At 46.2% G+C, this 15680-nt stretch overlaps 1 protein-coding gene across 1 annotated transcript in view; it reads right to left on the reverse strand.

Moving 5' to 3' along the window:
• Positions 1–15680, reverse strand: part of zbtb47b (zinc finger and BTB domain containing 47b) — a 33287-nt gene that overhangs the window by 10932 nt on the left and 6675 nt on the right. The window contains exon 2 of the mRNA XM_080865717.1: positions 2329–3711. Within this exon, the coding sequence (XP_080721843.1) occupies positions 2329–3711 (1383 nt within the window). The remainder of the gene's footprint in view (positions 1–2328; positions 3712–15680) is intronic.

The following is a 15680-nucleotide window of genomic DNA, read 5'->3' on the forward strand; positions in this document are numbered from 1 at the left end:
GGAGGAAGAGGAGCCGCTCCACCCAGAGGTGGACGAGGGGCAAAAGGGGCTGTGCCTGCTGGAGGCGGAGGAGCTGCGCGAGGGGCTGCTCGAGCCGGAAGCAGCAGCAGGAGCAGCAGCAGCAGGAGCAGCAGCAGCGGCGGAGGAGGAGCTGCGCGAGGGGCTGCTCGAGCCGGGAGAGACAGCGGCGATGGCGGCGCCCGAGGAGCCGCTCCAGCCGGGAGAGACAGCAGCGGAGGCGGCGCCCGAGGAGCTGCTCCAGCCGGTAGAGGCAGCGCCGGAGGCGCAGCGAGGGGAGCCGCTCCAGCCGGCAGCGGCAGAGGTGCAGCGTGAGCTGCTCCCACCGGGAGGGGCGGAGAAGCCGCGGGATAAGTCGGTGGTGCCCGTGCTAAGGGAGTCCGCGCCACCGAAGCCCGAGGTTAGCGGGGTGAGCAGAGCGGCCTCACCTCCACCAGAGGCTGGTGCCTGCCGGACATCTGCCCAGCCGCCTGCGAGCTGGGACGCACGACCGTACCGACCGCGCCGCGTCCACCTGCCACACGGCCGACCTCCGGACCAGCTTCGCCGACGCTGCTGGGTTCGTGGGCGGCCACCTGAACTCACAACTCCCCGTCGCTTGGCCAGGGCCCGGGGGCGCCGACGGTCCGGGCTGATCCCCTCTCCCGCTCGCGGTGGGGGGAGTACGTTTGGCCGGATGGTTCCCCGGCCTCAGTCGGGCGATGGGGGTATGTGGCGGGGCGTGGCCTGCGGTGCCGTGCAGAGGAGGCGGACGCACCTGCACGGTGTCCGCAATCACGCCCCGCCGAATTAAATATTGTACTGGGTCCTGTGGTTGGGTTGTTGTGATAGTGTTGAGCGGGCAGCGGGAGAGCTGCATCTCTGTGAGTATTGTGGACAGCAACCGTCAAAGCTTTAATAAAAAGCATCAAAATGCCACTGGGTCTGCCGTGTATGTTTGCATTGGTGCCGAAACCCAGGAGGCGGCATGGCGGGTACTGACCAGAGCCAGGGAAGGGAAGAGCTGGCCGAGATGGTGGCCGAAATAGCGGCCACCCAGCGGAAGCAGGCGGCGGAGGTGCGTCGCCAGCAGGAAGAGCTGCAGGACCAGTCCGAGCGCCACCAGGAAAGGATTGGGGAGCTGGCGGCGCTGCTCTGGGCCTGGGCACCACCCCCACAGGTGTGTCCCGAGGACAGTGAAGCGGTGGAGGAGCCGCGTGAGGCACCTCAGCAGCCGGAAGTGGCAGACGAGGTGCGCGGGGATCTGCGCCTGCCGGAGGAGGGGAAACAGCCGGGTGAAGGGCTGCTCCTGCCGGGAGCGGTGGATGAGCCGCTCCAACCGGAGACGGCAGACGAGGCGCACAAGGGTCTGCGCCGGCTGGGGGAGGAGGAGCTGCGCGAGGGGCTGCTCGAGCCGGAAGCAGGAGCAGCAGCAGCAGCGGAGCTGCGCGAGGGGCTGCTCGAGCCGGGAGTGGCGGCGGGGGGAGTAGCAGTGATGGAGGAGTCGCGCGATGGGCTGCTCCGGCGGGGAGCGACGGCGGTGACGGAGGGGCCGCGCAAGGAGCTGGAGGTCCCCGTGCCAAGGGAGCCTGCTCAAGTGGAACGGGCGAGCGAGGCGTGCGCCACGCTTGAGATCGCCGTGCTCGCCAGACCGGCCTCACCACCACCACCACCAGAGGCCAGTACACGCCACACCTCTGCCCAGCCACCTGTGAGCTGGGGCTCACTACTGTGCCGGCCACGCCGGGTGCACCGGCCACGCCGGGTGCACCTGCCACGCGTCCGACCTCCGAACCAGCTTGGCCTGCGCCGCTGGATTCGCGGGCGGCCACCTGAACTCGCACCTCCCCGTCGCTTGGCCTGGGGGCGCCAGCTGTCCGGGCTGATTCCCTCTCCCGGTGGGGGAGTAGGTTCGACCGGATGGCTCCCCGGCCTCAATCGGGCGATGGGGGTATGTAGTGGGGCGTGGTCTGCGGTGCCGTGCAGGGAGGGCGGACGCACCTGCATGGCATCCTTAATCACGCCCGCCTAGTTAAAAACACGGGGACTCAGGGGTTTGGGTGTGTTGTGGTGTGACGTGAATTAAATAAAGATGGCTCTGAACGTTGCTCCGTGGTCCCGCCGTGCCTTATTCACGCCACATTCATCCTATTGACTTATCTTTTCAATTAACTTTAATGTATTTGAGCTAGACCTAGCATAATAATGGGGGCTTGTCCGGGATCGGACATCTGGACTGCCAAAAACAATTCTCATAGATCTATATTATGTTAGCTGAAAGACATAGTCCCCAAGCATATAAGTTATACAATGATTATGGTTTAATCGTACCTGGATGCTTTTCTCACAGTCAGTCTGTTGATGCAGCAGCAGCTCGCTCTCTAGCAGGAAGCGTTTTCCACAGTTATTGCAGATTTGCATGCGGTTGTGAGTGACGTTCATGTGTTTTTCTAGATACCAGCGATTGTTGAAGATGCGAGGACACTTTTTACATGGGTAATGTTGCTTCTCCTCCAGCCTCACTTTTTGGCCCAGGCCCTCCAGGTCCAACGCCCTCTTCCCACCCTGCCGCTGGTTGGCCAGCGTGGCCTCTGCAAGCGTCTGCCGCAGAGAGGCAGTGGTACCAGCCATAGCCAAGGCTCTGGTGCCCCGACGAGGTCGATCCATCATAGCTGGCTGCTCCAAGCCTGGAATGTTGAGGGTGTTTTCCTCTTCTTCTTCATCCTCCTCCTCATCTTCCTCTTCACTACTTTGCCTCAATATGTCACCCCTCTTCAAATCTTCCACATCCTCTTCTCCATCTGTATCATCGTTCTCCACTTCATTATCCTCATCGCCCTCTGAATCTTGCTGGTTGTTACGGCAGCGGCCAAACATGGTGGAAGTCTCTGTAGAAGTGGCCGATTTGCCCTCTGATCCCTTTGAGACGTTAAGAGTCTGGTTATTAAGGTTGACTTCGACGATGATCTGATCTCTGTTGAAGGAGGCGTGGCCATCTGCTGTCTTTGACTCCTCTCCATTTCCTTCCACTTTACACAAACTAGCCACACCTGTGCTGGCCCCGCTTCCCGAGCCTTCTTCCTTCTGGTAGTACTGCTTTGCCTGAGAAGCCGTCTTGCCTGTCTCTTCTACTCTGACAGAAAAAGGGCTGTTTCCTTCTCTCGTGTACACCCTGCCGAGCTCTGACTCCTGTTTGATCTCACGGTACATCTGGCTAGGGGGCATCGCTACAGAAGCCGGCTCACTGCTGGCATGCCCTTCTTGATTGGCCATATCTGTGCAGGTGGTTCTCAGCGAGTGGCTGCTGATAAGGTCGTGACAGGAGGCTGCGATGTCGCTCATCTGAAGCAGGGTAGCGGCGTTGAGCACGTCGCGAACAGTGCGGCTGCTCACCAGCAGTTTGGAGGTGTAAATGAAGTTGAGGATTTGCTGAAGGCCCTGAGAGGTCAGGGCATCCAGCGACAGGTCCACCCGCCGCAGCTGTTTGCTTTGGGCAAAAAGCGAGTGGAAGAAAGGGCTGTAAGCTGCCAGCACACCCTTGTGGGCCGGAAAGGTGCTGTGCTGACGCACAAGAACAATGTCAACGTCACACAGGTCAGGCTGGAAGAGGCGCTGCTCATTCAGCCTGTCCATCAAACAGGTAAAGTGCAGAGCCACATCCTCCACTAGAGAGAACTCAGCAGAGGGGAAGTCTGTTGTTTTCTCCACTATGAGCTGTAAGAGAAAGTGAAAGGAAGAAGTGAGACAGAAAAATGTGTCATAATCATTCAAAAGCCAATAAATATTATAGTAAAGAAGCTCTTTAAACTTCACCATCAAAACTACCACGACAGTGTCCCCTTCAGTTACTGTTCTGGAGCTTTTCATCATAATACATTACCTTAATCTGAGTGAGTCTGCTCAGTTAACATACAATTGTGGATTTAAGCCAAGAAGGACAAGTCCTTTAAGTGCCCAGGTTTCCTTATGCAAATATGCTGAGTTGTGTTCACTAAGGTAACTTTAGAAAGGCTGCTGGATTGCTCAGTGGTGTGGAGAAACCCCGTGAGGCCTCTGTAACTTAGGCTGGCTCAATAGGGATTTGTGTTTTCATAAAACCTCCTTTGAAAGACGGTTTCTCCTTTTAGAGGATCAATACGAGCATCTCCTCACCCGCAGAACTCAAAGTCAATCATTAATGGGATCGTTTAAAACTCAAGGTTGAGACAGTTTTTGAAATGTAGCTATAGGTCACTTCATCAGTTCATTGGGTGTATTTTCTTATTGAGTTGTAAAAACATATACAAACACAGAGGGCAAATGATCTGAGCAGATAAATGCTCTTGTATTTGGTACTGGTAGATGTTTTAAATGTAGATAAACCATAATAAATGGACGTTTTTGGCCAAATGATCTCTCTCAAAATAAGAAGAAATGTAACAAGAGCTACAATTATGCTGAAATAAACTTTTATGTTTTTACTGTGACGTATGGCACAAATTCACCCGCCGCATCTAAGAAGCAAGACACAAGTCAGTGAAAAATCAAAAGGTGTAACACTCAGCGCTCTGTGCAAGGTCCTCAACTTCCCAAGGTGGGTTTATTTTAGCACAGGAAGGGCAGGGTTTCGATCCAGACGGGATGTGAGTGGGGACAGAACAGCAAACACCGCGCACGCACTCTAACACACACGGATATGTGATGTGCATCCATGCAAAGACAGCAGAAATGCGCGCGCACACACAGCCGAACACAACAAACACAAACAGAGTGTCTGGCCTCTTCTGCAAGGACTGACTGCTCTGTGCATTGGTATTCAATGCCATTTCCCCCCTATTAGCCGGCTCTCTCAGCACACCCACTCACAACACTGTCCCAGAGGAATGACGAATTATGCACACGACAAAACACGTCCGGAGAAATAATTAGGGAAACCATGCTGAATAAATACTAACTAACCCTCCAAACAATTAATGGAAATTATAATTCAGGGCACCTTTTGAAGGTAGAATAGGATAAGTATTGATACAAGCCTTGTTTTGGTTAACACACTGCCAGAGACGATACAGCAGCAAGCCCCAATTACACTTCTACACCTCTCATTTTTGAGTATTTTCAGCTGCATGTGCAGAGCGAAACATGTAACAAAGAAAAGAAGGAAATACATTTTATTCATAATGCATTTCATTGTCAGACAATAACAACTATGGTATTTAAGTAACAGACAGACTTTTAATGGGCATGAATCACACTTCATGTCTCCTACAATGTTTGTGCGTCTCCTTTATCGTAAAAGTACTTTGTTTTCCTTGCTTCACGACATATTTTATTCCTAAGATCATTGAAAATGACTTTTCATTGTGCAGCCTGAAAAATGGATTTGCATTGGGGCCTAACCTTGAAAATCTGCTCTGTTTGAAGAATTCAATTATGGAGTGTTAGATTTATTCATAGTTTTGAGCTGCTAAATTGGACTCTGAGCTAGAGGAGAGGAGATCGGGTTATCTCTCTCCATGCAAGGCTACAGACATCGCCCAAGGGCAAAACGCAGCAGCCTTAATCAGATCAAGTATAAGTTGCAGACTGGAAGTTATGTTCCTATGGTGATAACGATCGGCTTCTTCTTCTGGGATTCAAACAGGACAATGTGGTCAAAGATTAAATTCTAGACGAGGAGCACCAATACATTCAAATACATCCACGACTGAAAATAAAAGAACCAACAGCATCTTTTAATTTAAAGATTGCGTTTATTCTCTATAACTATATTTTGAATTATAAGGCAGAACATACCGTTTTCCACATTGACTCACAAAAAGTGAGCGTACGACCGCTTAGGTTTGTTACCTAGGATGTGAACTTGCTTTAAAATGTTGAATGAGATATTATGGACTAATGTGTGGATTTTATTTATACTTACACTCATCTGGCTAAAAATGTGGCCGTCAGTATAGCAGAAGACCAAGCTACTCTTTTAAGGTCTGTGGTCCATCTTTAAGTAGCCTCCAAATGTACATTTAAGGTTTGATTGTACTGCCAGTGCAATAAAAAACACACAATGCAACATGATCAGGCATGGATTGACCTCCCCAGAGCTCTGATCTCAACATTATTGAAGCAGTGTAGGATCATTTTGACAGGAATCAGGAGAAAAGGCAGCCAACAGAAGAAGAAGAGCTTAGAAAGCTGTCAGTAAAAATCTGAGTTCATTCCTGGAACTCCTTAAAGAAATGACAACAAAGATTCCCTAACAGAGTTCAGGCTGTGTTGCAGAATAAAGGCGGTCTGACCAAATGTTGATTCACCATCTCTGTTTTCTTTAAGCACTGAGCCGCTCTACGTTTACAACACCTCCTTAACTTCCTATCATACTTCTATTAGTAATAAAAGGAAACCTTAACAGCAGTAATTATGGCAGCAGGTCAGCCCAGGTGGGAGGTAACAAAGCACCATGGAGATTTGTTTCACCGCTTTCATAACCGTTAATCCCAAAACAAAACACTAGAAAGTCAAAAAGAGATCCTAGCCAACTCAAGGAGTTGGTATAATTTACCTAGCTAGCTACTAGTGATAAAGTCTTTCATCTGTAGTAACTGGTTGTGCATAACTTCATCATTCTGCAGGTGGATGTCTACATGTTTTATTAAAAGTTCCTAGATGACAGAGAGGTTTAAATCAGCGAACAAATCCATTATTTTCATCTTGACAGATGCTTTTAAATTATTTAATCTATCTGCCAATAGCTGTAGTTACGACACGGCTGCCGTGGATGTCACACCGTGTGTCAAAGACAAAGTTATCTGTCACATTTCAACACACTGTATCCAAACAAATTCACTGAGTGCTTTGAATTGAAAGACTCATCTGACTCCCCTGATCCCTGTCTGCCATTAGCTCCCTCGCTCACCCCCCTTTTCTCTCCGTCTCACTCCTTTCCTTGGAAATGTCAGCAAGAGAGCTTGTTTGCTGTCATTAGAGAGAGAGCCACCTTTAACCAGCCTCTCAGTCAGATGTCTCCCAATACATTATTCATATGTGGCCTGACCTGCGAAAAACACACCGCCAGGGGGATTTACTGACACGCCCAACACGAGGCGTCATTTAAACCGGCTTCAATCAAAGCTCTGCGCACCCTTTACACGCAGCTTATTTCATCTTCTGCCAAACACAACAATCTGAGAGGATCCTTTTGCACTGTAGAGGTCTTTGCACAGGGGTGGACTTTTCATGTTCCCCGGGGGCCACATGAGAAACTGGCACTGTTGTGGAGGGCCGCATCAATAAGCTTATAAAGATAGTATTAATAATGAGTTTAGCTCATTGATGCACACCTCCACAACATTCCTAGTTTCTCATGTGGCCCCTTGGAAAAATTATTATCCCACCCATGGCTTAGCAGGTCTGTCTTTTGCAAGGTTGCTCTCAGGGCTGATGCATTTTAGCCCCATAGAAGCAATAAAGCATGTTTTTTGTTGTTGGCATAGGTTAATAAGGTAACACTCCATCCACTGAAGACTTACTTGGGATATTTAACTCAACCACAGCTGTACTGTTATTGTACACCTATTATTTCACAGTACTTCCCATTTAAAGATTACACTAATTGACCTGATGGAGGATTTAGAATGACTGTAAATGTCAAAATCTGAAAGGCAACAGATTATACAAATCCACAGCCAGCTACTGTTTAATGGTCATAATGGGATGCTGTATTAAAGAAAACATAATTCACCCAAGTATGTGTGCATGTGTCAAACTGCCAGTAGCAATGCTTTAATAGAAACTGGTGGTTTTAAACGTCTTTATTATTAATTTTATTTTGATAAAGAGGTGATGGAATAGGAACTGGGTCACGTTGGACCAAAAGGTGCCTGCATCTTTCATGAGAGCATTGTTTTAAAAACCAATTATTGTTGTCAAATTAGTGTTGCTTTAATTATTTATCTTCATACAGAAGTCAAACTCTAAGGTGCAAGTCAAGCCCACAGTTAATATGTCAGTCAAAGTGATTAAAAAAAATCAGAAGTGTTGAATCCTCACCCGGCTCAGCCACGTCAGAGCCAATGGTCTGCTCTTGGCAGCGCCTCGGCAGCTGGACCTGAGCCAGACAGAGCTGAGCGTGAGGATGAAACCCTTCTTTCTAATCTGACTTTCTCTGGTGAGAATGCTCCTTCTCTCCCACACCTTTTCACGGATAGTCTGGGTGGATTTACTGCTCTATAAAGTCTCGATCACTGCGCGGTCTGACTACAGGCTGCGACTGCTCCGTGACCTCTGCAGAGCTGCCATTTTAAAGGTTCCCCAGTCCGATTCAGGCAACGCAGATGATGTTTATCTGCTAAAAACGATCGCGAGGCCACTAGCAGGGGGAGCGCATGCATGTCTTAATCCGTATCCACAGTAAAACTCAGTGTTGTTCACCCCTTTTAACATTTTTGGTTGTGTTAAAACAAAGCAGAGACGTGTGCTTTCCTCCAGAAATCTACATAATTCAGTCAGTGTTTTGCACACACACCTTGAATTACGAGGAGAGAGGCAAACAACATCTACCCTGGCTGTCTTGTTTGCTTGCTGACCGGTGAGCCATTAGCAGGGGCCAATGTCAGAGCATAGCACCGAGTCACGGATGCATCAATAGTGCGAGGGAGGGCAGGTTGTATTCAGGCAGGAGGGAGTCCCAGGGGGAAAACACTGCAGGGGGTTAAAGCTTTCTCTCAGTCTGCCCACAGACTGCTTCGACTGAACTCAGTGTCCTCTTACATCAGCTTCTTCATCGTTTCAAAAGGGACTAGTCTGGCTAGAGCAAAAATGACCACTACTGTGTATCTGTTATTGTACTATCTTACTGAATACCTGTTTCACCAGTTAAATCACAACCATGTCTGAGCGCTGTGGCTCACATTAGTAATAAGCATGTAAAGCTAGCTTTGCAAAATTACATACAATTCAATACATGTAGTCTCTGGACTCTTTATTAGGTACACCTTACTGGTACTGGTTTGGGCCGATCAATCACCAATTTTAGTGAAACCCTTGCAAATTCTAGTTTCCCGTTCTCAGCTGACAGGAGTGCTCCAGTGTGCTGCAGCTTCAAGGTTGTGTGTTCAGAGATGCTCTTCTGTGTACCTTGTTTGTAACAAGCGGTTATTTGAGTTACTGTTGCCTCCCTATCAGCTCGAAGGAGTCTCCTCTGACCTCTGTCTCAACAAGGCGTTTTCTCCAAGAGAGCCGCCGCTCCCAGAATGTTTCCTAATTTTTGGAATTTTTCTGTCCAAACTTCTTAGTTTAAAGCTCATGTTGTCCATGTCTGCATGCCTAAATATGCTGGGCTGCTGCCATGTGATTGGCTGATTAGATATTAGCAGTTAGCTGTGCCTCACTGGATATTTTGTCTTTTTTAGGCAATTCTCTGCAAACAATAGAGATGGCCGTGTGGGAAAATCCCAGCCAATTAGCAGTTTCTGAAATACTCAGACCAACAACAGCTGTGTCACATTCAGAGTCACTTTAATCACCTTTCCTCCTGATTCTCATGCTCAGTTTGAACGTCAGCAGGTCGTCCTGACCATGTCTGCACGCCTAAAGACACAAGGATGCTGCCATGTCCCTGGCAGATTAGATATTTGTGTTTACAAGGAGCTGAAGTGGCTGGTGACTGTATTAGCAAAGGATATTATTGAGCATTTATTTTCAATGGGAATATTACTGTTGCCTTAGACAATCTATTTGTAGATGGTCATTACTTTTTGTCAGTGTTTCAGACACGAATTGGAAGAAAAGAGATCAACAGAAAATTGATCAACAGCAAAGAAATAATAACTGACTGTTTGAGAATTTTCACAGCATAAAAAAGGGAAAAACTTGATGTTCCAGCATTTTAAATGTGATGATACTACATCATCTCATGTGCAGCTGGATGCTGGATCGCAATTTTTTGTGCAATTTGTCTCTTTTTAAGAACCATAATTGACACAATACATGATTACTTGCGGTTTTTGTCCCAGTACAACATTAAAATCATATTCATATTAAAATGCTAAATAACTTTAATCTGCAGACTTGGAGAAAGTGCCAGAGGACGTTTTTCCAGTCCGACTCACACACAAAATAGAGAGCTCCAGGTTGCGGCACAGACCTTCTTTGTAGAAATAAAATCCAAAATCAAAGTTAACTGCACTCTCACTTTGTCTCACTCTGCAGTAACGCCTCGACAAAGCTATCTGGCATCTCTTTGACACTGTATTGCATGATTCATGTACTTCAAATAACAGTGACTGAGACAAACAGATCAAGTGTGAGCCGGGCCACAAACAACTGTTGAACAACAGAAATTACTGCTACAAAAACACAAGCGTCCATACGCAAAATGTGATCCTGGCCACCTGAATATATCAGTTTTGGATTTTATCTTGACCTAAAAGAACAAAAAACAAACAAATCAAAAAAACAATGTGAAATGTGATTGTGTTTTTGATGTTTTTGACATTTTAACGTGGCCCTAATTCAAATAACAGAGATATAATTCATCAGATCACAAAGCTGCTGCCAATGACAATGATTTAGAGTGTTTCTGCTAATCTCAGCAGGATTTCACTACAAATCTCACAAAAAGCTCATTGAAGGGATCTACAAATAAGTGCATGCTAAACTCTCCATATGCACGGTGAAGTCTCTCCATTTGTACATGAGCATCAGGGATGCAGGAGATCTGCCAGTCATCCGCGTGCATGACGACAGCAATCCTATGAGCTCATTCCCGGCTCCTTTGTCGCCCACTAGGACGATAGACGGCTGTGGGGTCTGACATGCCACTTCCACCCGCAGAGCACATCAACCTGCACTAAAAAGCACACTCAGCAGCCCTCTTCACAGCCAGGCTTCCTGCTGAGGGGTCCGGCGCACGACTCGACGTGACTGACACCCAGAGGAAGGAGAGTGGGCACAGTGTCAGGGCAGATCTCACTCACTGGCACGGAGATGGCAGGAGAGCAGTGCCCACCCCCTACACTCTTATCCCTGAGTCATCGTCAGTTGGGAGCATAGCATGACAGGCCTGATTATAAAGTCCCCACAGACGGACCACCCACTTTTTAGCAGCAAGTTCAGTCTCCCAGTAACGTCAGACGCTTGTACGTGGCGGGAAAATAATCAGCTCACGAGTAAACAAAACCAAACAGAACGGGACAAGGGCATGTCATTTCTGGCAGAGTCCAATCAGACAGCCATTAAAAAGTCATCAGGGTAATGACTGACACTGTGTCCTCTGTGTGCTCACCAGACCGGTCCCTGCTGCTGACGCCAAACAACAGGTTTAGTCCCAGAGATGCTGATCAGGAGAGGTGAATTCTGACTCTCTGGGCGAATATCCTGGCAGGGCTTAATCCTCTGGTGAAATCTGCTCGTGATACGTGGAAAGTACGGACAGAAAGTTGCCGCAAAACTGTCAGCTTGTGGATAGATTATTGAATAGGTCTACCAACACAAACTGTATAAAAAAGATGGAAGTAGCCACTGTATCACCCATTCATTTATGAGTTCCTGTTTCTGCACAAGCGTGGGGTCGATAAAACCGAGAGAAACCGCTCGCTCGTACAGTTGCTTTTTATTTATAAGTTGCCCCACCCTATAGCAAACCCTGCTTTATTGTCTTATGACTGCCACCAAGAACCACGATTTAACAAAAAAAATATCGCATTGTAATCAATAAGACTTAAAACAAGCAAGTGAGCCAATTTACTGGGAGACTTTTTAATGTGGATGTGTACCAACTTAGGTGAGAGTAATTTTCCCAGAGATTTCAATATAACGCTTATGTTTGTAATCAGATTTTTACAATCAAGTTAGCGCCTTTAACTCTATCAATCAGGAAACTCTGTGAAGTTACACATTTTGCTGTTACTCTGAAGCAGAAGGCAGAAGACTTTAGCAGTCCAATAGTTCGACATGACCACAATGATTTCACATCTTTTGTGAAGTTATCCTTTGCTAGAAGGCATTCAAAGCTGGAGAATCTGGCGCCAATTTGTTCATGTTTGCACTACACTGGTAGCTCACTGGTGCTGCCACTACCTGATTTTGAGTGTACCTGCATCTGCGCCTTCTGCTTCCAGCCAACAAGGAAATCCTAGTTGGCTGGAAGCTTTCCTGGAAGCTTTACTTGTTAGCAAGGATAATAAGCTCTGCCAATCAGGAAGCTCTGATTGGCAGAGCTTATTAACTCAAAAGTTTGAGATACCCAACTTGAAACTTCGAGTTATTGATTGCGCTTTCCTTATTTTGTCTCAGTGGCAGAAAACAAGCTTCAACAGAGAATGCCCCCTACTGACCACGAGAAAGAATTCAGGTTTACGGCATTTTAGTATTAGCTTTTTTTTTCAGACCCCAAGGCGCAGTCCACCGTTAGGCCCCCTAAGACCTGAAGTTGTGGACCTTATCTGAAGCCAAAAACTTTAAAGCTGTGTCTTTTTGTTAATAAATACACTTCAAACAACAACAAAGGGGCACAGAACAACTACTGATGCAAAATAACCATATGGGAAGCCAAATGATTAAAATGATCACCCAACAAAATAGCTGCAAACCACCAATGAATCACAAAGACGCACAAAAATGAATGTTATTCTCTGGTGTACGGCTCTTTGAGAGTGGTTTGGGCCTTTTACATGTCTGTGCCGTGGGCCTGCTGTCTTGCAATTCATCCTTGTGTCGAGTAGAAGATATCACGTCTGTCTGCAGTCTGCACTCCCTCCTCTGCTCTCTAAATCCAATCAGCACAGCGACCTGCCGCTGACCTTGAGACAGAAGAATATACAGTAGCGGATGCATGAGCACATCCAACCATGAGCCCACAACTCTGCATGCATTCCTTCATTGTAAACATGCATTTGCTCCTACCTCAGTAAACAGGAAGTAAAGAAATTTGGCATAGGTGACGACACTGCAGAAATAAAGGTGAGGCTCGACTATAACCGGACTCCCGCTATCCCTTCATCAGACGTGTTGCTCTTGCACAAATGAGCCAGACTGATAATAGCACAAGTAACAAGGTCTTGCGTTTAACAAGCCCTGTGGTGATCGTTACAGTACTATGATAAAAAATGCAAATAAAAATCAGTGTTCAATGACTAAAGGGGAAGCCACAGCAGCGGGTAGCTCATTGCTAAGGTCACACATACGGCACGGTCACATGCACAGCCACATTAAAGTGGAGTTTAATACTCTCCAGGCAGGCGCTGTTTATCGGATAATAATGGTATTAAGGCTGACAGTTACACCTTGTGATAGTAGACTAAGGGATTATGTACATAATGCAGAAAACTAGTTGTGAGTGTAGGCAGATTGGGAAAAAGTCTAAATCAGCCATCATAAACAATCAAACAGCTGTGTGGTCAGAAATATCAGAATATTAAAAACTACTCTCGGTACACAATATATAAAACAAAAACAAAAAATAATCTTTAGACAACATACTAATTAAGATGCAATGCAAACTTTTTTTTAAAGCTTTTTATGATACCTGCGCATGGAAACTACAGAAAATGTCAAATCTAAGGAAAGACTGGTAGTGTTAGTAATCCACCTATAAGCTATTTTCCAACCACATTTAAAGAACAATAGAAGATGATGGTGTTAAATTGCGATTTTACAAACTCAAAGCCAAAAACGATTCCAACCATTCCACCAAACTGCAGGGCAATCCTTAAAAAATACAAATATAATTGTCCTCCAATGAAAACTCTGACAGTTAATGGTAACACTACAACTATGAACCACAGGCTGCTTATGAAACCTGGTTATGGAAGGGCCTTAAGAGAACTTACTGGAAACTAAAAATAGCTACAACTTTTCTAACTTAAGTAAAGCTTTCAAAAGAAGAAGAACAAACCACTATGACTTTGTCTCCAAAACACTAAGATACCAAGCTGGGCACTGAGATATCAGTGGAAGTTAAAATGGGGCCCAGCCATACTTTTGTGCAACACAAGACGGTGCGCAAAGTCAACGTAGCATCGAGCTGGCCCCAAGTCCAACATGACAGGAAGATAAAAACATCAGCATTAACTCGTAGAAAAGAAAGCAAGAGAAAGCATTGGAGTAGCGCTCCACTGCTGAAGACAACTCTTGGAGATTTAAGGAATGAAGGGTGAGCATGATGTTTAACTTGCAAAGTTTCTTCTGGTAGGACCAAAGCTCCAAATGTAGCAACAGCTTACAAAGACATCCAAATGTGTAAGATTACTCACAGTGCAGGGTGTCCACCAGAAGAAATGTTAAGCCCAGAGGCTTCAACATAGAAGATGAGGGCCATAATGTCGGAATTTATCAATGGAGAGCTACTGACTCACTGTGCAGCTAAAACAGAATAAGTGCAAAAGTATCTGCCCACATCTGTCCAGACTAGACGGGCAATAACACAAGAGTTTTATATATATAGTCCAGCAGGGGTGTAGGGTCTGGACAGAAGACTTGCTTGCCAGTGAATATCTGATTATATATGATTTGTTGGTATGGAGAAATTAAACAGTGTATTTGGTAATTAGACTCTGATGACCCATCATGGCAGAACCAAATTTCCAGAGTAATAACAAGAGTAATGATGTCAGCATTGAGGTATTGATGTAAAGAACAGAAGCTTAAAACCCAGGAAAGCAGGAAGATGAGTGATTACAGATCTCCTTATTGAACCTATGTATAAGCTTATTTTTTTCTATGGTTTATAAGGATCATAAATTAAGACATGCTTATTTTTTTGGAAGTGTTGCTTCTTGCTTTGATATGCAAGGCTGTACTGGCACTGATGGTTGGTGTTTCAAGGTAATTGCATGGTGCAAAATTGTTCAGTACGCATGTAATTTCTGGAACACTTTCCTCAGTCAGCATATTATGACTTCTGGATGATGCCATTAGTTACCGCACTAGGCAATGGCAAGAAAAGGTGAGTACATCAGTTGTAAACAACACCAGTGACATATAATTTGGGGCTTTTTTCAAAACATGTTCAGATTTTTATAAAGTTACAGTACTTAAAAAAAACAAAAGCAAACCCTAGTATGTTTCAACTTTCTCGCCCACACCGAAAAAGACACACAGCGCGGGTTTGAAAAACATGCGATCATTGAGGTTAACGACATCAACTCAAGCTAATTGGAGTCAGGAGTGAGCAACCTGGAGTACAATCAAGACGATAGCGGAGGTGTGAGGTAAAGCTCTCATAAGAAGCATCTGTGAACGTTGAACGAGAAGAGCTCCAATCAAAAACTCCTCATTTGCATACAGCTGGTAAAGGTCACACATGAACAGTTTAACTATTGACAGAACCACAGCCAAAGTGTCTAGAAATCCTTTCAGTTTAGTTCTAGGGTGAGCTTCCCTAAGAGCAGGCACTCCGCTGAGATGACTGACACATACTGCAGATTGCTCATTGAGGTGAATTAGAAGACCAGAGAAGCAGCTAACAACTTAAATGAACCACTGGAGGTAGTTAACACTGTTTGTAAATATGTCATGAGAAAATCACCGAACAGGCACGCTGTCCGTGGCAGGACACCACAGAGAAAGCTGCAGCTCTTTCCTAAACTCTGCTGAGAAAATGTTTTGAGGGCTAATGAAACGAGCTGTTCGTGAAGAACATCCAGCGCCGGATACAGCTTAATTACAAACATGAACACAGTCCCAGAGTGAACTACGATGGAGGGAGCATAGAG

Source organism: Rhamphochromis sp. 'chilingali' (assembly GCF_963969265.1).
Source record: "Rhamphochromis sp. 'chilingali' genome assembly, chromosome: 18".
Taxonomy (NCBI): domain Eukaryota; kingdom Metazoa; phylum Chordata; class Actinopteri; order Cichliformes; family Cichlidae; genus Rhamphochromis; species Rhamphochromis sp. 'chilingali'.